General features: G+C 37.4%; 4 protein-coding genes across 5 annotated transcripts; 2 read left to right on the top strand and 2 right to left on the bottom strand.

Moving 5' to 3' along the window:
* Positions 1-20: 20 nt before the first annotated feature.
* On the top strand, positions 21-6530 carry LOC111485769 (5'-nucleotidase domain-containing protein DDB_G0275467). The gene is given in 13 exon segments (XM_023132798.1): positions 21-349; positions 468-671; positions 767-903; positions 985-1134; positions 2022-2123; positions 2775-2939; positions 3107-3217; positions 3882-3979; positions 4397-4520; positions 4627-4716; positions 5128-5172; positions 5435-5755; positions 6055-6530. Coding segments are annotated over 13 exon segments (1671 nt in total). The 5' UTR covers positions 21-255; the 3' UTR covers positions 6085-6530.
* Positions 6531-6801: 271 nt separating this feature from the next.
* On the top strand, positions 6802-8437 carry LOC111485788 (cinnamoyl-CoA reductase-like SNL6). Its single transcript, XM_023132821.1, has 6 exons — positions 6802-7137; positions 7223-7380; positions 7449-7637; positions 7742-7895; positions 7963-8155; positions 8246-8437. Exons 1-6 carry the CDS (start codon positions 7020-7022, stop codon positions 8325-8327), a joined length of 894 nt encoding a protein of 297 aa, XP_022988589.1. The 5' UTR covers positions 6802-7019; the 3' UTR covers positions 8328-8437.
* Positions 8438-9193: 756 nt separating this feature from the next.
* Positions 9194-14295, bottom strand: LOC111485772 (AFG1-like ATPase). 2 transcript variants are annotated; one of them, XM_023132802.1, is made up of 15 exons: positions 14042-14295; positions 13379-13610; positions 13198-13277; positions 12767-12867; positions 12522-12644; positions 12247-12316; positions 11607-11693; positions 11437-11502; positions 11249-11341; positions 11040-11096; positions 10825-10953; positions 10651-10741; positions 10321-10409; positions 9883-10076; positions 9194-9548 (listed from the first exon to the last, which is right to left on the bottom strand). In XM_023132802.1, the coding sequence occupies exons 2-15, from the start codon at positions 13593-13595 to the stop codon at positions 9443-9445; spliced, it is 1503 nt and encodes a 500-aa protein (XP_022988570.1). In that variant the 5' UTR covers positions 13596-13610; positions 14042-14295; the 3' UTR covers positions 9194-9442. The 2 variants fall into 2 exon arrangements, with proteins under 2 accessions (XP_022988570.1, XP_022988571.1); XM_023132803.1 differs by having other exon boundaries at positions 14115-14295.
* Positions 14296-16883: 2588 nt separating this feature from the next.
* LOC111485761 (probable LRR receptor-like serine/threonine-protein kinase At2g23950) lies at positions 16884-21687 on the bottom strand. The gene is made up of 11 exons (XM_023132783.1): positions 21011-21687; positions 20793-20925; positions 20605-20676; positions 20180-20323; positions 19833-19904; positions 19617-19676; positions 19421-19521; positions 19186-19317; positions 18756-19103; positions 17818-18197; positions 16884-17617 (listed from the first exon to the last, which is right to left on the bottom strand). The coding sequence occupies exons 1-11, from the start codon at positions 21165-21167 to the stop codon at positions 17228-17230; spliced, it is 1989 nt and encodes a 662-aa protein (XP_022988551.1). The 5' UTR covers positions 21168-21687; the 3' UTR covers positions 16884-17227.
* Between the last annotated feature and the right edge of the window lie 2507 nt (positions 21688-24194).

Below are 24194 nucleotides of genomic sequence, written 5' to 3'. Positions count from 1 at the left end.
GCATCTTTTTAAACAATAAATATTAACTAGTGGTTCACGGTAGTAAATTTGGCGGCGGTTTACATCGATTGGGACCCTACTTATATAGCTTCACGGAGCCTTTCCCGGCCTTCTCTGAACATTGCCCGCTCCCCTGTAAGCAGCTGCAAGAGAATCTGCTTCCACCGGCGGAGGTCTCCGCTAAAGAAACACAAAGCATAGATTCGAGTCTTTGGATTTCTTATATGCAAGGCTGAGGCCAACCGACTTACTTTCATGGCCTCTTTTCACAAGTTTCGTACACTTCGTTTTTCCACCAACACATTTTCGCAGTTGTATTCAACCAACTTCGCTTCTGGAGCTCGACATGGTATGCCTTCTTTCTTTTAATGACCCTCCATTTCTCCCTTGATCTCTTGCTGTGTTCTTTAAATGTAGGGGAGAGACTGACTGATTACTATTTCGTTTGAGAATTTTCTGTTCTTTAGGGTTTAGCAGAGGTTTTAGAAGCCATAGCTCACTTTCCTCTTGCGAACCAAAAATCTTGAAATTGGAGGATTATGCATCGGGTGCTGAGGCAGAACGCGATTATGAGGATCTCCGAAGGATCCGTCAGGAATTTGACGCTGCTAAACTTAGCTTCCTCAAGATTCCCGAGGCGCTCAGGGCAATGCCGAAGTTGAATCCTGAAGGTTTTTTCTTCTTCGTTTCTTGATGCTTCGGACATTTAAATCTTTTATCTAATGATTCCTGATTATTTTTTGGTCTCAATGTCACAATTCTCTAGGCATCTATGTGAACAAAAATCTGAGCTTAGATAACATTCAGGTGTATGGTTTTGACTACGATTACACTCTCGCTCATTACTCGGCCAATTTACAGTGCTTGATTTATGATCTTGCCAAAGAACATTTGGTTAATGAGGTTAGTCTGTGCTATTTCCATTTCTTGCATTATCTTGCAAGAACAGTTCTTTCTCATTGTTTGTAGTTCTTTCGATTTCAGTTCAGATATCCTGATTCTTGCATGAAGTTCAAGTATGATCCTACCTTTCCCATTAGAGGCCTTTACTATGATAAACTCAAAGGTTGCCTCTTGAAGTTAGATTTTTTTGGTTCTATTGAGCCGGATGGTTGCTACTTTGGTCGTCGTAAGGTGAGTATTGATACTGCCGATATATTAATCTGAAGTTGTTGATTCTTCTAACAGAAATTCCTATATATACCTTGTGGATATTATTGATTTTGCTGGATCTTTGTCATATCCTTAAGTTCTACAGCGGAGGGTTAAACGAGATGCATATTATGACTTGTATCTTAGCTGTTAGTAAACATTGGCGTACATTCTTAAGAAGATTTGTTATCAAGGAAAATATTGAAATACTAATGATTTGAAGGGAGAAGATTTCCTTGGTTGGTTATATAAACTTTAAATATTGTGAATGGGAGGGAGAGTTATTACAAGAATCATGCCACAAGAATGAAATAGAAAGTACAGTGTAAAAGGAAGAATAGATCAGAAAGAATATTTGCACCTAGGAGAAAATTTCGAAAGAAACATATGATTTAAAAATTTAAAGTATCAAGTGTATCATTCAAGGTCATTCCCATTGTATTAGTAAGATTTAGGTTGAATCATGCCCGTTCTTTCTTTAAAAGTTATTTCCTCCGATCCAGTTTATGAATCGAATTAGTCAGTAATAATCCATTTCTTGTTTTGTTAATTTATGTTCTTTTTAAAAATATGTTTCTACTTCTTTCATTGAAAATTTTGTCTTGTATATCAAGATAGTTGATAGAACTGGAACCTTTTCGTCACTTGTATGCTTAATTATTTAGTTTATAACTATATAAACTGAGATTGGCACGACGCTAGCTCGACATGAAAGAATAAGTTCCAGAGGAAATAGTTGGAGCCCCTTTATGTATGGATGCTCCCTTTTATGGGCCTTTTGGATGTCTTGTATTCGATCATTTTTTTGTCAATGAAAGTTGGTCATTTTTCTCTGTACTGAGTTTTTTATTTTCAATCCCACAATGCAGCTAAGCCCGAATGAAATCAAAGAGATATATGGCACACGACATATTGGGCGTGACCAAGCTCGTGGGCTTGTTGGCCTGATGGATTTCTTTTGCTTCAGTGAGGTTTGTCAGCTTCTCCCGCCCCNCCCCCCCCCCCCCCCCCCCCTCCAGTTCTATGTTATGTCATTCATGAACTGAACAAGTGGGAAATATACTGGTGAAGAAAACAAGGGTAATGAATGTTAGCTGTTGGTTTGCTATTGAAAAAAGTTTATCGTGCTTTGATTTTAATGTTTTCACCATGGGGCTTCATAAACACTTACATCGACTCTGAGAATTGAATGAAATATTTACTATTTCAACCTTCCTGGGGATTGTTTGGTAGGATCAATGGTTGCGCATTCCTCCACATTTCTACCTTAACAAAAAATTCTTAGAGTTCCAATTACAATCTGTGATTTAGAGTTGAGGCCTATATTGGCTTAGGGAATCATTGGTAGATTTCTATGTGCAAGATGTTATCTGTATTGGAAAGCTACGTCCTCCTAATTTAGTTTGTTTCTTTTTTTCCTCTATTTCCATTCCCTTCAAGAGTTTGTAGTGTATCAAAGTGTTAACTTTTTCCTTCCTAATTTCTTATAGAGTTTTGCATATCACTTGACAATTTTACATAAGTTTGTTTTGTCTTCCTTAGCTTTTAAGTTTTTCGTCAAGATTTCTTTTCTCCTGTCAAGTCATATTTTTATATAATTTTTTTTTCCTTGTGATTAATAGGCATGCCTTATTGCGGATGTTGTGCAACATTTTGTTGATGAGAAGCTTGAATTTGATGCTTGCTACATCTATCAAGATGTGAACCGGGCAATTTAGTATGTTCATCGAAGTGGCCTGGCCCATAAAGAAATAATAGCTGACCCTCATGCCTACCTAGTCAACAATGTTAGTCTGGTTGGCTTTGGATCTAGGTTTTATTCCCATTGTTAATTTTGACTTCTCAATCAATTCTAGTTGAAAAGAAAATGTTTTCAAGCACAGTTTTTGATTGCATGCTCCTATACTGTTTCTAAGAGTCCTTTGTTCTTAAGTGTGATGACTGAACCTTACAGGGGCGATTATTGCGCTTACTCACAATGCTGAAGGAGAAGGGGAAGAAACTTTTTTTACTGACTAACTCCCCATTTTACTTTGTGGATGGTGGGATGCGTTATATGTTGGAGGTAACTAATTTTTGAGTATCTTACGTTGTATGTAGGGACTTCTCAACTTCCAAACAGCCTAAACTATATGATGGTAATCTGATATTGTAAGGGAAGCCACATAAATTTGTTTTTGGATTTGCGAATATTGTAAGAAAACAAAGGGTTATGAAACATTCGGGAGCTTTAATTCTCTCTGAAGATTAATCTAGAAAAAAATATACTCTTATTTCTACAAGCCCATTTGGACCAAATTCGTGATATTTCACACTTGTATAATGTACTCAAATTATTCAGTACTTGTTGGGTCTTTGATTCAAGGGTGCCAGAATAATTAGTTCAGTAGCTAACTGGCAATATACTCACAGGAAAATCTAATGGTCGGTTAAAGATTTGGTCGAAAGCAATTTTTTGGAAAATTTGATTAGGCAGGAGTGGCTGGGTTTTTAAGGATGGAAATGCGTTTGGGAGGAGTCTTCTGAAATAGTCTGGACAATTGGCTTAATTGCTACTAATGGTTCTAGATTATTGCATTTAATTTGGGAGGAGAACCTTCATTCAATGGATTTAGTCTAGAGAATTTTCTTGAGCTTTTACTATTTCAATGAAGTTTCTGTTTTGAAAAGATGATAATATTTCTTTGATTTAATCATCTTGAGCTTAAAATGTTGTGGTGTGTTATCAGGCTTCTATGGGTTACAAGGATTCTTGGAGAGAAATCTTTGATGTTGTGATAGCTAAGGCAAATAAGCCAGAATTTTACACATCTGAGCATCCATTTCGGTTAGTACATTTGTTCTATCATAAGTCTCCTGCACAAATGAAGTGCCAGTCAGAAATACATTTCATTTTGATAACCAATCTATATTATCTTGAATGTAAAACGTCTTCAAGACTGAATGAATAATTCTTGCCATGTTCGTGTGTTTATGTCACATTATTGATGAAACATATTAATAGTGAACCTAAGATAAAAAAATGTATCAAATTTACTCTTCCACAAGTACAAGAAGTACTTTAAGCTTATTGATATACGATTGCAGTGTCATACTATTACTGAATTTTCTCTTTGTGCTAACATAGCCAATTATTATTATATTTTCTTCAGTCTACATACGAGTTTTACCTCCATATATTTCCAGAGAGAAATGGAAGATATGGTACTGACTATTTCTTTCTACTTATTCTCTTCAACATTAGTTGTTATGACACAGAAAAAGACAATTTGACTTTTACAAAGGTGGATGCGTTCCTTCCAAATAAAATTTATTACCATGGTTGCCTGAAGTCTTTCCTTCAGATTTCCAAGTGGAATGGTCCTGAGGTACTTTGATGAAAAGCAATGCCAATGTTCTTTTGTTATTTGAGGACATTGCTTTCCATATGCTGTAGTCTGTGAGCGTCTGAGCATGACTGTTTCTTTCAACTAGGTTATATACTTTGGGGATCACCTTTTTAGTGATCTGAGGGGGCCTTCCAAAGCTGGTTGGCGCACTGCTGCAATCATTTATGAGTTGGAAGTATGTTTTTTTTAATTACTTGTTTTATATCTTTTCTTTTTTTTAATTATTTTTGAGTTAAACAAAGGGCAAAGCTTCAAGCACCTGACTGTTTGGTCGAGGATGCATGTGTTAACAAGTTGATCTATGCCATTGTTTTTTTAATTAATTATTATGGTGGTATTAGAAAGATATTTTCTTTTAGTTTCTATGATTGACTCTATTGGTTAAATTATAACTTTAAGTTTAAGTTTAGTTATTAAATTTTCCGATTGTGTCCAATATGTTCATAAATTTTAAAAGGCATCTAACTCAACCTCTAATTTTATATTAAATCTAATAGGTCTTGAGCTTTTGTTTTGTTCGACTTATTAGACCCTTTTTTTACAACAAATGAAGGGATAGAAATTTGATCTTTTGTTTATATCGCAGAATGAAATACGCATACAAAATGAGGATTCCTACCGTTTCGAACAGGTATATTCTTCAATTGAGGCCCTTCAATTTCATCAATTCTTGGCTGTGGTACATGTGCATGTTACGCTAAGATTTTTCTTTACAGTTTCAGCAGTTGCGTCAAGAATTCATGTCCTGTCTTATGACTGTCTTAAGCTTTGATATATATTCTATTCTTTGACGTTTTTATTCCAACCAAGAATTGATGTTATTGACGTTTTAATCATCTTTTGTCTTGTTCATGTTTTAAAACCTTTTCTATTTTCTTCATTCCATATGTCAGGCAAAGTTTCATATAATCCAAGAACTTCTGGGTAAATTGCATGCTATTGTGGGTAATGGCCGAAAAAGTGATGTGTATAAATCTCTGTTGAAAGAACTGAGTCAGGAGAGACAGAATGCACGAGATACAATGAAGAAAATGTTTAATAGTTCATTTGGTGCGACCTTTCTCACGGATACGGGTCAAGAATCTGCCTTCGCATATCACATACATCAATATGCAGATGTTTATACTAGCAAGGCAGAAAATTTTTTATACCATCCACCTGAGGCATGGCTTCACGTACCCTTTGATATCAAGATCATGCCACATCATGTCAAGGTAAGTAGATCTTTCCTTGAAAAATGTGTACCATTTCACTTTCCAATCCATGAAGTATAATATTGGTAGGGAAAAAATGAAATCTATGTAGTGAGATCGAGAAAACGTTTAGGCCGAAAGGAAATTAGCCAACAAAATACATACAAACATACATAGGTGTCAAATTATAATATAGCTTTTTTGGAGGGAGGCAAGATTGTATTGATTGCGATTCTATCTGCCGTCCTGCTTTGATATATATTCATCTCCATAGTTGAATTTCAAACCTAACATAATTACAAATGTATGGCTTAATGCAGGTCCCCTCAGGTCTTTTCAGAAACCAATAGCTGGATAGGCTGCCTATAAGAATTTTCCACAGTTAAGACACAATAATGAGTAGCCTCAGTGGATGCCCAAGTACACTTGACTTTGGTCGATGTTCATTTCATTCTTTTACTGGCACTTTCAGGCCACCCCATCATTTAATTCTTGACGACGTTTCCTTCGTCGCCATCTCCATTCTTTTGGTTCATTTCTGTAGCCATCGCTTCTTATCCATAAGTAACTGCTAGCCACATTCTTTTCACCCTTAATTCGTCCTGATATACATATATTGTAGCATAAATGGTTTGAATAAGATGAAAAAAAAATGGTGCGTGCTCCAGAGTGTTCAATTAGTTAAACTGCCATATGTGGGCAGAAAAACGTTGTTGTTGGGGATAAGCATGGATCGAAGTCCAACGCTGTTGTTGTTTGGATCTCCTCCTAAATTCTACCAGCTTCCCTTCATGCACCGCCACTTTACATCTGTGTTCTCTTCATTCGCTTAATTTCATCCCTACTCTACTTCATTCCTTCGTTCATTTAGCCTTTTCTTTCCATTCAATGAACAATTTGAAACGTCCATATTACTTTTTGTTTTTGTAGAGGGCCTACACTTGACCAACACTATTTTTAATTAATCTTGAACATATATTACTTTTAAAAATATATAAAATGCTTATATATATATATATATATATATATATATAAATCTGAATTAAAACCCATTTTCCACCAATATCCGTAATTATAAACTTCCCCTTCTTGAAAGCATGTATGAGGAATAGACAAATTGCATCTCTCTCATTTTTCCATGTTTCACCATCATCTATCTCATGCGAGAGATTTGCAGAAATAGTTCGCCAAACACCTGCCTTACTCGCCTTCCTCCATCGCTATAAAATCAGCCCCATACCACACCAACACAGAGGAGTACACGAACACAGAGACACCAACAAAAATGGAACATAGGAAGCTTACTCTTTGCGTTCTCGACGCTTCATCTTACGTGGGCTTTTGGATCACCAAAGGATTGCTTAACAGAGGATACCCAGTCCATGCAGCCGTCCGGAAGACTGGCAAGTCGTTTATCCTCTGTTGTTCTTTTTCACTTTCTTATTCTCTGTTCTTGGCATTTGAAACTGTGGGTCTAATCTTCTGCAGGAAACCCAGAGATTGAGAAGGCTATTAGAGAGATGGGTAAAGTGGAGAATGGGCTGGTGGTTTTTCCTGTGGATATCATGGATTACCATAGCATTCTTATTGCATTGAAAGGGTGCTCTGGTTTGTTCTGCTGTATGGACACCCCTCACGTGTATGATGTAAGTCCCCAGAGAAAAATCAATATAGAAATAAGATAAAACAAAGGACTAATCTGGAATTTGTGCAGGAAAAAATGGTGGAATTGGAGGTGAGAGGGACAATTAATGTTGTGGAGGCTTGTGCTCGGACTGATACTGTTCATAAGACTGTTTTTACCTCCTCCTTAACTGCTGCTGTGTGGAGGGAGAATATCCTCTCCGAGAAGGATGTGGATGAAAGGTGTTGGAGTGATAAAGAATTTTGCAGGAAAATGAAGGTTGGGAATTTCAAAGCCTCTTCATCGATCAATTTGATTGAAAATCAAGCTTTTTTCATTACAAGGCAATATTATATAACGACTCTCTTTTTATCTTCTCCAAGTTGTGGTACCCTCTAGCAAAGACACTCTCTGAACAAGCTGCGTGGGCTCTAGCAATGGACCGTAGGCTCAAAATGGTATCTATTAACGCAGGACTTGTTCTTGGACCCGCTGTTGCAGAACAAAATTCAGGGTCAACAATCTCTTATCTTAAAGGTAGGAGAAAGTTCTTTAGAAAACTACGGGAGTTTTTGCTTTGGCTAAGAAAATTTGCGGCAAACAGGAGCTGCTCAGATGTATGAAAATGGGGTGCTGGCGGTGGTTGATGTGAAATTCTTGGTGGATGTCCATATCCGAGCAATGGAAGATTCGTCCACGGGTGGTCGATATTTCTGCTTCGATCAGATAGTGAACAGTGAGGAAGAAACTCTCAAACTTGCGAATATTTTGAGGCCATTGATATCCCTTCCACAAAGGTAAAAGCTTTAGCCTTTTGAACAACAAACACAGCATGTCATTGTTAGTTGAAACTCAAATTGCGTTAGTTTACTGGTTGGTGAGCGCAGGTACGAAGTCCAAGGAAGGGAAGCTTTTGCTGAGAGACTCAGAACCAGAAGATTGCACAAACTGGTCGAGGGCACCGCTTAGTACTTGAAGTTTACATGAAACATATCTTATGTATCTTAAAAAGTTGATAGTTAAATGAAAAAATGGGGGTGGGGGCAATTTCAGTCCCTACTGCCCATTTCATTTTTCATTTTCCTTGTAAGTTTTCAATAATCTAAGATGAGAAGTTCTCATTCAAGTTACGTTTTCCTTTTGTTCGTTTTCTTTTTCAGTTGAATTATTCGTGTTTTATGGTAAAAAAATTTATAATAGTAGATAAGATTCAAGTATCGCGTCATGATCTTGACACTCTCCCGATAAGTCTCGAGGGGAACTCAAGTCCCATATTCATTTTTCGCCAAATTTTGAAGATGATATATATGGAAGAGAGACCAAGTGTCACTCTCGTACTTTTTCAACCATACAACGTCGTGATCTTGACTAGTTCATGATAAGTCTTAAGGGGAACTCAAGCCCCATATTTATTTTTCGCTCAATTTTGTGGTTTCGTCAGACCTTAGGCAAAATATGTTTTCACCAACCAAACATCATTTGTGTAGAATTCAAGCTTGTTCGGCCGCAAACCACGTCATCTATGCGTGCATGTTCAATCGTCACGATACAACCGACTTACCTCTACCCTAGACTAAGTCATTCGTGTGTTTTACTAACATATTTGAACTGTGCTGACACCAAGCACGCACGGAAAAAAGCATCTTGACAAACAAATACATTGCATTGTTGTCATAAGAAAACTATATTGCATGCCTCAATCTTCTTCAATAAGATAATGACATGTTAGTATGCTAGCTACTGATTATGGCGTTATATATTAATTTTAAAATAGAAATTTTCAAATCTAACTCATGATAAAAAAAAACATGTTCGTATGACAATATTCCATCAAGTTGGTCGACAATTATCCTACATATACCAAACTTCATATTTACACAATTCCCCTTTATAATAAAATTTCCAATTCTTCAATCTGCATCCTAATATGTGGGTAACAATCTTCTTAGTTTGTATAAAAAGAAAAGTTTCAATTTGTATATCATTATTTCTCATCAGTAAATATATAATTTTAGCAAGTTAAAGTAGTGAAGTACAGTAACAAAAATGATATATGCTTATTCGCGAAGATGCAGAAGCACAAATCATGACTGCAAAGCATCCTGGTTGTCATCTTCTTGCCATTTTCGCTTCTCTGCTACAAGTTGAGCATGTTGTTCCAGGTATTCTTTGCTGTTAATCTCTGTTAATCTGCAAAATCACATCAATATTAGCAGCTAAAATGAATACACATGTGGGTACTAGAAAGAATTGTACATACACGCCATTTCCATAGGCGTTCCGTTCTCCCATCAACCATGAAAAAAACATATGTAATAATGACATGTTCCGAATAACTTTCTAAGTGCTTAAAAAACATAGCGTAGAAATACTAAACCAAACTGTGATAGCAGACAAGGGATTCAAATCCAAATACTTGAGATGTTGTATGCTTGTTTTTCAAAAATAATTATAATGCAAATATTAAGCACAGTACGTCTACGTTTACAAGCATCAGCCAAATATAATTAGTGAAGTGTGTTACCTACTAATCGTACGGTCTTTGGCGAAACCCAATTCATTGTCAACACAGAGATCGGAAATATCATTTTTCTGCGACCGTGCCGAGGTTCTAGGCGCAATTTGTTGAGCATCAGAGATGGTTACAACCTTTTCGAAAAGTTCATGAGGACTTCCTTCGGCTGTACACAGTAATCTGGCTTTATTTTCATACATCACCTATCATCACACAAAGAGAGCATGAATTCAATAAACCAAGTTGAATCTTTTCCATTCAAGGGGGCGGGTGGAGTTTGTTTTCCTGAAAGCTAAACATGACGATTCTTTTTCCCCATTGCCCTATTTTCTGAAACTATTATGTCAAATCCTAACCCCTCTTTAATGAAGAGCATGCATTTTATGAGGTCAACCAATCATGAGAATAAGTTCTTATTGGTGTATCCAAATATGAAGTCATACGTACATCAACCAAAGTGACAAAGCGATATGCTGATGTTCTGTTGTGGAGTCCAAATATTGGGATACCTTCCAATGCCAGGGTGTGAAATTTTTCTGTACAAGGAGACAACAAATTCTTAAAAATAAATCCAACATGAAAGTTCGATTAAAAATTTGGCACAATAAAGGTAAATGACAACACTTGGAATTTGACCATCTAAAGGAGTTCCAATCCAAAATATCTGCGCGAGTAAAAGTTGATAATTCCTGAAAGCCTAACATGCATTCTCTGTCAGCGATGCCTGCCTAATATTACTACCCAATTTGAACTCAAATGTCATCTTGAATGACTTACTAAACAACCCGAAGTAATCTGCAGCTCCTAGCGGTTTGTTACAGAGTTCCTCAAAAGGGAAGTACGCACATCCATTTGCTCCTGATGGAACCTAAAAGTATTTGAAATTGCTAAACAACAATATTGAAGGAAATATGTTACTCAGATCATTCTACAATGAAATTGGGTGCTTACTTGCAGAACCCTGCCCATCACTACCTCCACCTCGTGGGGGCGAGCTGTACTTTTACCGATCAATTGTTGAAACTTCTGCTTAAGAAAGGTAGATGCGCCATTTCCAACAAAGTAGAAACCTCGCTCTGCCTGGAGTCAAGAGTAGGTATAAAGTACATTACCATTCAGAATTTCTTAATCAAATAGCTACTTTTGTATTGAATTAGAATCATTACCGAAGTCATTTTCCGATAGTCAGTTGCTGAACCAATTTCATGAGTCACACACCTTTCCTACATCATGAGACCTTCCAATTAAATGAGTGGAAAAGTCATGACAGATCGAGCTAAAATCAATTAAATTGGCACTAGATTTAGATTATAATTGTTAGAATGGGTGGGTTAATTCAAGTGTGGCACTGACGGGAATATTACTGTCCACATACCTTCAATGTGGAAATGAAGGGCAGGAAAAGATCTCTCTGTAATCCACCTTCATACAGATTATCTGGAGCACGATTTGATGTTGCAACGAGGATCTACACTTCCCACAATCAGATACAAACAATCTCTAAGTTATCTGAAACAAAACATGATATCTTCTGCTGGTTGGAATTTAGAAGTAAATACTTACAACGCCATTGCTAAAAAGATGTCCAAACAGACGATTTAATATCAATGCATCAGCCACATCTGTCACCTATGGAAGACAGAAGACTAAGAAAATTTACTAATGATACCAAAGTGCAGGGTCAAAAGATATCATATATAAACAAAAGAAAGGCAGTTGAATTGAAAGAGTACCATAAATTCATCTAGGCATAATAAAATGGCCTCATCTGAAATCTCTCCTGCAACGACTTCAAGTGGATCAGCAACACCCTTGTGCCGCTGTCAAAATATGCATTCAAGACAGGTGTTTATTTAGTATATTCACACTCCACACGATCAGGAAAACTATTAGTTTATCAACAGATAATATATGATGACACGTTAAAATTGATATGATTACCCTATACCAGAATACAGAGTCAGCAGAAAAGTAGATTACACAAAAATTTATTTGGTTTCCAAGTTGTAAAACTCAGACATCTCAACAGCTCTAGTTTAAATGGTTTTTCCATCATAAGTAACACAAACAAGGCATTTTTTTATAAGATGCACAAACTAAGCAATATGTTTCGACTGGAGGATCAAAAAAAGAAAAAAAACAGGGAATTCTTAACTATGAGATTTCAGAGAAAATAAGACCATTCCACTTCAACTACACATCATAATCTCTGTGCCAATTCTGGAGAGTTTAGCAATACGTGCAAGGGATTCAAACTTCTATCCTTTTGGTCGATGCTAAATATTTTATATCAATTGAACTACACTCACATTGGCACTGAAGATTTCATTAAAAGAAACATTCACTATTAATGAAGAAAATAGTAAGTCCCACCTGCAAACGACTATGAACGTTCAACATGAAGTCATGAAAATGTATCCTCTTTTTCCTCCAATTGCTGGGTCTATAAGGAGAAAAGTCTAAGATAAGAACGCAATAAGAGAAAACAGACAATGGATAGCATATGTGGAATAAACTAAATCCCAAAAAGAACTCATAATACTTGGCTATCATTTGAATTCGTGGAACCATTTGTCAACATAAAGGCAGGAAAGCAAATAAAAGGCTGAAGAAACACAAGAGTTGATTCTTGAATTCAACGAACTTACAACTGATCAAAAAACAAGTCCATTAACATAGTTTTTCCAGTGCCTACTCCTCCATAGAGATATAGACCTTTAACTGGAGAGTAGGATGACTGAGGAATGAAGCGAGACCACAACCACCTACTCCTGTTATAGACCAGAAAAAGAAGATTAATAAGAACAATCTAGTGCCAAATAAGAAACTAAAAGATTAAATCAGCTCGAATAATCCGACTACAAGCTCTATAACTAAATGATGAAAGAACAACCTTCCTGATTTTTCTGATACCGCATATCTATCCAACCGGCACGCTTCAGCTGAATTAACAAGTTCATCATAGAGTCTCTGAAGTTCCCTCAGGGTGCCCACCTGGCAGGAGAATATGAGAATTAATTTCAACAGGTTCAAAACAAATGAATAGACATGTAATCTATCAACAGAAACATATTTTCAAATCAAAATCAAATAACATTAATATTAAGCCAGCAGTAGCTTTACAAAGATGTAATGTTAAAATTATATCATTTTTATTTTTTTCCCGTTTTGGTTGATCAGCCATTTTGATTCTATTAAAAAAGCAGGCAGAGGGAGAAGGTAGAAATTTGAAAATAACCTTCCAAAAGCGACTTATCATGGACTGTTCCACTTTCATCCCTAAATATAAACGATGAAAATGCAGGGGGAACTGCTGGCCTTTACCTGACAGCTATCACCATCCACAAGCTCACCAGCAGCTATTCTTCGTTCATACTCGACGAGTGGCCCTGCCACGTTATAATCTGCATTTGAACCCCCAAAGTCCAAATTAAAAACAAAAGTATCCAGTTTCGCTCATAAAACTTAAATCTTAACGGAAAAGGACAGTGGGGGAGAGAGATACCTCCATTACAAAGTTTAGCTGCGTCAACTGACAGAGCTCTTAAGTTCAAATATTTTGGGCTTCGGAATTTATCTGATTTGACAATAAAAAAGGACTCGGAATTGGTATGAACCAATTGCTTTTGTCTTTGCCCTCGTCGAAGAACATCCGTTTGATTGTGTGTTTTTTGAGAAAAGGCTGATCGTAGATGACGAACATACCGATTTACGCCTCTCATTTTTTTTATAGGACCCTGAAAGACCACAACCCAATAAACAGCCGTGCAAAAACGAAGAGAGGCACAGAGTGTTTCCAAAATCAAAGCCTTTTAACCACGAAGAATCCACAACACTTGACAAGTCGAAGAAGAATATGCTTGCAAATTCGTGGATAAAACAGAAATTGAAGAATTCAGATCAATTAAGAGGCAGTAACCAAAACACGCCAATCACTTTGCCAAAAGTAGACCAAACAGTAGAACGAACGGAAAAGGAGTCACCATTTTAACTAAAAAAAAAAACGAAACGAAAGTACATATGTCCACGGAATCAAATACAGAGATAAAGCTTTATTGGATAGATCTCAATTCATTGAAACCCCTTCCAAAAACATGCAGAACACAAATTGAAGCTTAAAACATATGAGGTGAGAAGAAATCAGTTGCGTAGGGGTGTTAAGAAGAACCTGGATTCGGAAAACCCGGAAATCTCGGCTGACCGTGAGATAGAAACCAATGGTTCAGGACAAGAATTGTAACCTTAAGCTGCGGGAAAAGGCTGAGGAATGCAAGCTTTAGCCCTTTAATGGCGATTCCGCGATGTAGCCTACAAATTTGCAGAAACCTGTAATCCACGCAGGATGAAACTCGGAGCTTACAAAAGTTTCATAGAAAGAAGAATAGAGAGAGAGAGAGAGAAAGAAAAACTCCAAGTTTCTATGAGGTTTTTACTTTTTGGGTGATTTGGCATTTTATATTACACGGGTAAAATCATGTTACTGTTTCTTTATTTAATTTTTTTACCATTTTTAGTTAATTTATTTACGAATGGAGTACGGTAGTTCTACAAATTTTACGGTGCTGGTAAAATGAGAATAACACAGTCATTTGTCTGTGACGGCCAAGCTGACATACGCCGACGTGGAGGCCCAATCACAATTCCGCTTCTGTCCCTCCCATTCTTTTCCTGCTCCGTCTTCATTAATTTATACCCAAAAGTAAATTCAAATACAAAGGAGGGTATATCTGACCAACTATAGTTATAGCGCATGGGTTGCAAGGTTGCTTCAAAATTCGTAAAGAATAATTTTTTTAAAAATAATAGTTTATTTGTAAGAAAAAGACACGTTGTTGGTTAGTGATGAAAAAGCAAAAAAGGCAACTTAACAAGTTTGGTGGGCATGCAATGCATTTGCATTCGTCCATCGAGTCGGATACCAATTTGAACAATATCTGAACCCATAAGGAGGTCGATGATATCATTTGTAACAATTTAAACCCACTCTTGTAAATATTATCCATTTTAGCCCATTCTGTATCGTCATCGTTCTCACGATTTTAAAATCTTTTTAAAATATAATTAATTTTTTAAAATTAAAAAATTAACGTAAATATAATTCAAGGTATATATATTTTATTAAAAAACATTAACATAAAATTAATGATGAAAATGTTGGTGAGAGCAGAAAGTATAATATTAAAAAATGCACATGGAGACTGACATTATATAAAGTAATCATATGATTATTATTCACAACTCCAAGTCTCCCACTAACATGGATCCAAAATGCTCTCTAAATTCGATAAATAAATAAATAAATAAATAAACAAATCAACCTCCAACGTAGAGCATCGATAAGCACGCGCAAAATGGTCGGCTAATTGGGCCTCAATGGAATCATCCCATTACTTTTTCTTTTAAGGCCGACCCAAATTCATTTATAATGGGCTTACTATTTGCATATTGGGCTTGACAAATCAATTTTGGAGTTGAGCCCAATGGGCCGGTCCATAAATTTAGTATTAAAAGATGGGCCTTCTTTATTAGTAATATCAGTGGTGATATTTCAATTACTTCCCCGTCTTCGACTTGCCCAAAATGTTAATGGCGGCTGTTCATGGGGAGCACGGTCGGTTATTGCTCGTATTTGGAAGCTCTACTATCACAGGTTCTGTCAGCTGAAAAGTTATGGTATAATACTGTTTATGTATTTTGATCTTCGACGATTTGTTTTTTTTTTTTTTTTTTTTTTTTTTTTTTTCGAATATATTTGCATGCCACTTCCATCCGTCCTCTACATTTTGCTTATGTCGGTCTGCTTTTTGATCGATATTTGAGATTTGATGCAATGTTTGGCAGCACTGAATGAAACTGTCTATATGTGATGTAATTGCAGTGCCTGCTTTTTATGATATGTTTTTTGGTTGTATTTGGATCACGCCTTTGATTGCATTGAGGAGTTTCAGTCTTTAGATTTAGAGGCAGACGCTTTTACAGTACTTCGTAGATATAGCTTCTGCACTCTCCTCCTTGTGTGGGCTTATGCTTTTTCTTAAGGTTAAGATGGTCTAGAAGATGGGAGGACTGCAAGTTAAGAGACATGTGATTCGACTTAGTTATGCTCAAGCTGGTCAGTTGTATCTATGTATGTATGTAACCGTCCAAGCTCACGGCTAGTAGATATTGTCCTCTTTGGGCTTTCCTTTTCAAACTTTCCCTCGAGGTTTTTAAGACGCGTCTGTTAGGGAGAAATTTCTATACTCTTATGAGGAATGCTTTCATCTCCTCTCCAACTAATGTGGGATTTCACAATCCACCTCTCTCGAAGGTCCAGCGTTCTCGCTGACACACCGCCCGGTGTATAAGCCCATTACGTATCGCTGTCAGCCTCACAGTTTTAAAACGCGTCTGGTAGGGAGAAGTTTCTACATACTTATAAGGAATGGTTTGTTCCCCTCTCCAACCGGTATGGAATCTCACCATGCATTTGTTGCTCCTTCTTGGCTCGACTTTCAATGGTCTCATCGGCCGGGAGGGGCCGCCATTAGGAGGCCCTGGTGGATGGTGGATCTGTGGGCTGCAGACTACACCCATGACAGTGACATAAAAAACATGGCTTATCTAAGTTCCTTACAGGTAAGGATAACATAGGTTTCTGTATCCATATACATAGACAATTAGAGAGATTAGGAGAAAGAAAATAACTTTATGGAGTTCATGGAGGGTTCAAGATGACGAGACCTTGCCGACAGTTTCCTTCCGAGAAGAAACGTACGTTGGTCAAAGTTGAATAAGACCCCTTTTCTTTAGTATTTTACAGTCACAGATTCTCAGAAGTGGCGGTAGTGTGGATAGACAGCCAGTAAAAGGTTGGAAACGATAAAAGAAGAAACTGAAAAGGGGAACGCGTTTACCCCGTGAAGAATTGACCTCTCAAAGCTCAGAACTCATAACATCGACCCCACTCATTCATCCACCCCCCACAAATTTAGAGAACAGCTCTGGCTAATGCCATGAAACCAAATCCATTTCTAACAATTAGAAGAAGATAGTCAAATTCATTCATTTAAATAGTCTTACTCTGTTCGGTTTATCTAAGCCTCTCCCCCTATACAAGCTTTGCCTTTTCTTTCCGTCCCTTCTACTGTTATAATAAAATGCACCATTCCAAGAAGACCAAGCGGATATCATATATTTACATGTCCAAACCCAGAATATTGACAACGAAAAAAAGATTGCAAAAAAAGGGTACACGAAGTTTATGAAACCAACATTGAAACCCATCTTTTCCCCATGACGATTAGTTGATTACGGGCTTTGTAAAGAATTGAAGCAATGAATTATAACCTTCCCTTTGCTCTGAGTTTCATTACTATCTTGGACCGGAGAGTTCCATGGCATAGGAGTCTAAAGATCGCTCCTCGTCGTCGTCGTCCAATGTCAAACTTAACATGCTTGAATGATCATTGCCGTTACTCTTCAATGCATTTGTGGGATTGTATGAACTTTTGCAGCTGTTCCGTGAATGAAAGAGGTCGATATTTAAGTCATTATGGGTGTGGGAAGCAGCCCATTTCTCAACAAGGCCATCCCCTTCAAGCATTCGGACCACCTCCGACATCTTGGGACGGTGAGCAGGTAAATACTGAGTGCAAAGAAGAGCCACTTGCAACATTTCCCCAACTTCAATCTGATCATAGTTGTTGCCTAGCTCTCTGTCCACAAGCAATTCCACTTTCTTTTCCTGTTGTATCTTTTTCACCTGACACCAAGAGCTTTCACTTACAACCCCATCCGTGTGGAACAACAGCCAAATTAAACATCGTAATGGAATATTTTCCATGCTCCATTACCAGTAGGAAATCATTATAGTATCAAAAGCAGCAACCATAGATAGCTTCAATCATTGATAAAGCTAAATTAGCTAAGATAGCTTTTAGACTATAGTTTAGTAAGACTTACCCACTCAAGCATGGCGCCTTTTTGGTTAGATGTTTTCCCATGTTCATGAGCTCGCATTCCAGTAATTAGCTCTATCAAAAGAATGCCAAACCCAAACACATCTGTCTTCTCAGAAGATTGGCCAGTTGAAAGATACTCTGGAGCGATGTGCCCAACAGTGCCACGAACAGCAGTGGTCACATGAGAGTCGGCATGGTCAAGAAGCTTTGCAAGTCCAAAATCACCAACTACGGCTTCGCAGTAGTCATCTAGAAGCACATTGGCGGCCTTCACATCTCTATGGATTATCTTAGGATCACATTGCTCGTGGAGGTACAGCAGACCCCTGGCTGCTCCAATTGCTATTCTCTTCCTCGTGTTCCAGTCTAAGGCTGGTTTTCCTGTATTATTCAAATGTGCATGTTACTGTTTTTTCCGAGATGAGGATATTGTCCATAAAGATATTATCCAAAACGAGCATCTTTCTTCATTAAGGGCAGTTTAAACATTTGTAGGCATTTTCCAACAAAGCATAGCATATTTTCAAGTTAAAAGGATCTTTTGTTTGGTGATATCTTGTTCCTCAACTTGATAGTTCTTTCTATATATTCAGTAGGGAGAGCAAAAAATAAAGTTGACCCAGAAAGTGGTCTTGAGATTTTCTCGATAGAGATGTTTGAGTTGGAGAAAATGATATTGTCGTTTGGCTATGTCCAAAGAGAAACTACTTTGGTTAAAGAAAAAGGTAAATACACAGTCAACCTTATCCTAAGGATGGTTACATTCTGCAAAGATTCAGATTTTGTAATGACCCACTCATTACTTGTGGGGGCCATCAAGACCAAACTATGCCAGAAAATGCAGTATATTCACAAGAGAGATGGAGTTGTTTACCTTTTTCCCCTCTAAACCATATATTAACAGTGAAAGTAATCGCTGCAAAGTAAACAGAGACAAACCTCTGAGCCTGGAAGCTACACTGCCATTTGACATGTATGGGTACACCAAGAGCCTCTCGTGAGAAGTGGCACAATAACCAATTAAGCGAAGCAAATTGCGATGAACTGCAAGGCTAATCATCTCCAATTCTGTGCGGAACTGGGACTCTCCAGTAGTACCCGTTATATCTTTTAGCCGTTTGACTGCCACCATAGTCCCGTCTCCTAGCTTTCCCTTATACACATTACCAAAGCCTCCAGCCCCAAGTATATTTTTGGAACTAAAATGGTCTGTTGCTAACTGGAGTTCCTTGAAAGTGAAGTTTCTGAGGTTGCCGAAGCGCACAAGGCCAACTTCTTGATTGTTTACTACAAAATTCAAGTTCTATTTTAAGGATCTGCTTATAGAAAATTTAAGGAATCTATAAAATTGAGGCTTGATAACACTGACCATTGAAGTCTAGGATGGTTTTAGTCTTCTGAGTTTTTCTGCGCCACAGAATTCCAAGGGCTAGGATTGTCAGAAACGCACAGCTGAGGCTGACCCCAAGTGCCACTCCAATTCTTTTGGACCTGAGTCTTCCTAATGATCATGAATTAAGAGAACATAAAAGTCTCGTCACAAGCCGCACCCGAGAAGGAAACGATATTTGATTTTGGAAGGGAGAATAAGTAACAACAGTTACCAGGGGCTGATTCTAGAGAGAAAGAAAGAGGAACGGCGTTGGCTGAGCCAGAGCAACCTTCATTAGGACTATTTCCACATATCATTGGATTTCCCACCACACTGGAGTATCAACAGAAACCAAAACTTAAACTAGAACAGATTATTCATCGAAGAGTAGACGGGGTGAGATAGAGAGGCGTGGCTGTGAGTCATACTTGAATGTTCTGGCTGGAAACACAGGCACTGGTCCACTGAGATTGTTAAAAGACAAATCCCTGCAAGATCCAAGTAATAATATAAACGGAACCCCAGATTCAAATATTGAAAACAAATGTTTGAACTTCAGAAAAGCCATGAAGAGAAGGCAGGATTCTTATGGCCAAGACAAAGAAGACAGGCGAATGAAAACAAACAAAATAATGAATACTCACAAGAAAGCAAGCTGGGGAATTTTGGCCAAAGACGAGGGAAAAGGCCCGGACAAGCTATTATTGTTCACCCTCCTACTCATTATAAGACAAAAAATATCAAAGTGCTAAGTTATTTTCATCAATAAGAGAAAGAAGCATTAAGACAGCTCGAAACTTATGCTTCAAATATGTGATTTCCAAGAAAATTGGAAAATAAGGAAGTCCACCTTCAAAAATTAACATTTCATAAAAGTCGTACATCTAAAATGATGAAATCGCTGTAGAGTGAAAATTCAGAGATTTATTCCTCCATGATTTCCAAGAAACCAAACAGAAAATATAGGAGGGAAAATGTTTTGAACACTTACAGATAGCGTAGACCATTCAGCTGAGCAAAAGATGCTGGTATTGGGCCCGAGAACCGATTGTTAGAGAGATCTAGTGTTTGCAGCAACGGGAGAGCTCCAAGTTCAATGGGAATTGGACCGGAAATGTTGTTGTTCTGCAGCAGCCTTCGAAGTTGGACAAGAAATAAGAGTCAGAAGACAAAACGAAACATGGAAAATCCATGGTAAGCTATGTTTTTGGAGTAGTTATCATATTCTTCCAGATAACCTGATTTTGTTGGGATAACATTATAGATGTGAAAGATACAAAAAAAAAACAGAACTCTTAGTTATGATTTTCGATTAAACAGGGCGAAGAGAATCACAGAAGATTTCAATTTGCTTCCTTTAAGAACACAGCTTAAACGACAAGACGACTTCGGTGCGTTTCAACTAGGATCTCTTACACTTGGCGAAGATTAGTGAGGTTCCCAATCCCTCCAGATAAGCTTCCGGAAAGAGACTGGCTCGGAGCTCCCCTGTCAAAACAAAACCCAGAAGTTGAACGCTTCAGTTCTTATTCCCCCTCTGGGAAATCAAGTCCTTAGACCTGAACACTCCTCAAAACTGGAAGAAAAAAAAAAAAAATACTCACAGTCCTATAACGAGGTTCTCCGGGGAGCAGGTGATCATTGCCCAACTACAAGGGTCCACAGAGTCCTCATCCCAATTGCTGAGCACGCCGTGCGGATCATTCAATGCCGTCTTCAAATTGATCAGAGCTTGCACTGCAGAAAAGGAATAAGCCCCAAGGGACAGAGACATAAACTAGGAAACTCTCAGAATGGAAATTAATAGTTAAGTTTGTTTTACCTTCAGGGTTCCGAGGTTCATAAGCAAGGCAGAGAAAGGCAGAAGAGAGAATGATCAAACAGAAGAGTTTAGGAACCATGGCTGCGAAGAAATGCAGAAAAAAGAAAAAGCAGCAGCAGACCATATTGCCTGAAGAGCGTGAAAATGCAAAAGCCATTTGAATACATCCACTCTCTTTTTTCTATGTCTCCCTACAACAATTACACACCTCTCTCATTCGCTCTTTTTTCATTTCTCTGGGTTCTCCCTTTTCAGTCACCCACTGCACGCCCCACAACCCATATTACTCGCTCACTCACACCAACCTTAACAAAAGCTCAAAAAGAATACAATACGGAGTGAAAGACAGGGGCGGGAAGGAGAGAGAAACAAACTCCTTTTTGTATCTTTTTATGTAGGTAGAGAGAGAAAGAGATGCGTATCAGTTGTGGGTGATACGAGTTGTCAGTGCAGAATTTGAGAGAGATTGTACTGGTTTGGCCGGACGAACAAAATACAATCTTTATTATGCTTGTTTCAGGGTAACGCATGGTGAGGGAGAGGGCCAGCCTCCATTTTTTATTCAGAACCAACACCCAAAAACGCCACCCCTTTAGCTTCCTCCCATTTCAAACACTCCACTAATTGAGCTTCTGGATTCATGCACTTCTTCTCCACAGTTTTTACTTTTAGTACAATTTTTATGATGCCCTTTTTCATCACGTTGCAATTGTTATTTCTCTACATTATTATGCTTCGAATGTTTTTTTTTTATTTTTTTGGTCTCTTTTACTGATTTTTAATTATATTTCTAAATAGAATTGGGGCATGTGGGGCTGCGTGTATTATCAAAACAAAACGACATTATTGAAGGGATTTGATTATCAGTTGACTTTCTTACTTCCTCCATAATTTTCATTAATATACACCATTTGATCCTAGATTCGAGTATTAGAGTAGGGCTATCGAGCATTTTAACAAAAAAAAAAAAAAGTTAGGAAGGATTTGAGAGTTTCATTATTAATTATCATAATACTCTAATCTAGACTAGAATCAACATAATTCATTCAAACTTGGAAGGAGGCATCTTGGGTTGGGGTTTCGAAAAGAAAGGTAAAGGGTAAAGGGTAAAGGGTAATGCAATAATTAGAATGCAAAAGCAGAGAATACAATGATATTTAAAGAAGACCAAGAAGAAGAAGGATTTAGAAACACTTTCCAATTACCAACGCCGAAAAAAGGCTGCAATCACCAAAAAATATTCTATTTCTTTTTTTTTTTAAATATATTTATGGCATACCTTCTTCTCCACCATACACTTTATTATTTGAATCCCATCCCTTTTCTATTTTTCAACCTAACTTAAAAGGCAAGTAGTTCGCTCTAGCAGCCTAGAGATTAGAAGGATGAATCTAACATTTAGGCCGACCCGTAAGGATTAACCAAAACCCAAAAGGTCTATCTCTAAAGGAGTCGGTCAAGGCTTAGTTGGCTGAATCATATGCATTATCTTCTTGTATTTTGTTACTATCTTAAGAATTCTAGCGAGGTTCTTAGTTAGATGTCAAAAAACCTCCGCTTATATTATACTTTGAAGTTTCTATAATAAAAGTGGAGATGATTATGTGAGAGAGATTGTCCAAGAATATGTTGAAAATACAATACGTTTTCATATATCTAGTCTATTCATAAACTCGATACTACCTTGAAACATCATAGGCAGTTCCGACTTAATTTGAGCTAAAATTTGGTATCAAACAAACAAGTAGCTGACTTTAGGGGGGTGTTTTTAGAAAATGAATACAGGAGATTAGTTTGTTTTGATAAAGAAAAGAAGAAAGAAATTGTGGAAGACAAAACAGTGATAGGAAATGAAAGAAAAGAAAGGAGGTATGAATTGTAATGGGTCACATCAAGTCATTTCCTATGTTCTCACACTCCAACTGGCAAAGCGAACAAAGTGTCTGTGTCAACAACACCCTGGTTCGCTCTGCTGCTGCTGGTGGCTACTACTCCATAATTTCACACTCCCCTTCTGCACAATTTCCATGCCCTTGCCTTTGCTTCTCTCTCCCACAACAACGCCAACCCCATTCTCTTCTTCTAAGTAAGCATCGGAAAGCGCAGCGCACAACAACACTGTATATCACACAAACTATTTCCAGGGTATAGTGCCTTTTGGGGACCAAAACATCTCACTACAAACCAACCCATATTAATTGGATTGGTGCTTGGGGGAATGGGAGTGACCATAATCTTGCTTGGATTGCGTTTATTTGTGTGTTTGGTGCGGTTGGAATTGATGCTTCCACGTTTGGTCGCTTTTCTTTGAATTTCTTTTTCTAAAGTTGCGAACACAAAAGCCAGCATTAGCGCTACATTACATAATTTCATTTGTTTTATTTTTTATTTTTCTCTCTTTCCCCACACAAAGTTAGAGAGAGATAAAGTTAAAGTGACGCACCCGTGCCTTACCCTTGCTCAGCTTTTGGGCCCCCAATATCTGCCTACTATACTACTTTTTGCTTCTTATTTAATTATTATTATTATTATTACTATTATTATTATAATTTACAAAAAAAAAAAAAAAAAATACAATTACCAAAGGATATTACATGGTAATTGTGCCATAACTATTATTATTTTTAACTACTGGTTGGGCTCGCCATTCAGACCAAATATAGTGGCTTAGTGGGCCATATTCAGGCCCATTGTTTTTAAATGTGGAGAACTGTGGGCCAAGCCCATGAAATGGGAGACCTCACTGAATCCAATCTGGATTCTCAATTTAATTCGAAATATAATTCCATTTTCAATTCTCTCTCATATATGTTAAAACTAAATAAGGATAAAATCACACGTTTTGATACTACATAAGTAGTAAAAACAATTAAAGTAAATTATATAAATAATGTCGAAAATAAAACTATGTTAAATTTTTAAATTTTTGTTTGAACATCGAATTTAATTTATTATAAATTCGACAAAATAAATAATGCAAGGAATTTTCGAAAGAAAAAAAAAAAAAAGAAAAAGGGTTGAGAATATGACAACCCACCAATGACAATGGGATTATGGCCAATACTTGGGGAAATGCCAAAAAAGAAAAAGGAAAATTCGAGAAAAGGCACGAAGAGGGCGTCGCAGGTGACACGCAACTGATAAGACACTTCCATGGTGGACGCACTCAATGCCTCATCATCCT

Source organism: Cucurbita maxima, unplaced genomic scaffold, assembly GCF_002738345.1.
Source record: "Cucurbita maxima cultivar Rimu unplaced genomic scaffold, Cmax_1.0 Cma_Scf00010, whole genome shotgun sequence".
Taxonomy (NCBI): Eukaryota; Viridiplantae; Streptophyta; class Magnoliopsida; order Cucurbitales; family Cucurbitaceae; genus Cucurbita; species Cucurbita maxima.
The sequence above is the reverse complement of the archived record's forward strand: the minus strand, read 5'-3'. Positions and strand labels throughout refer to the sequence as shown.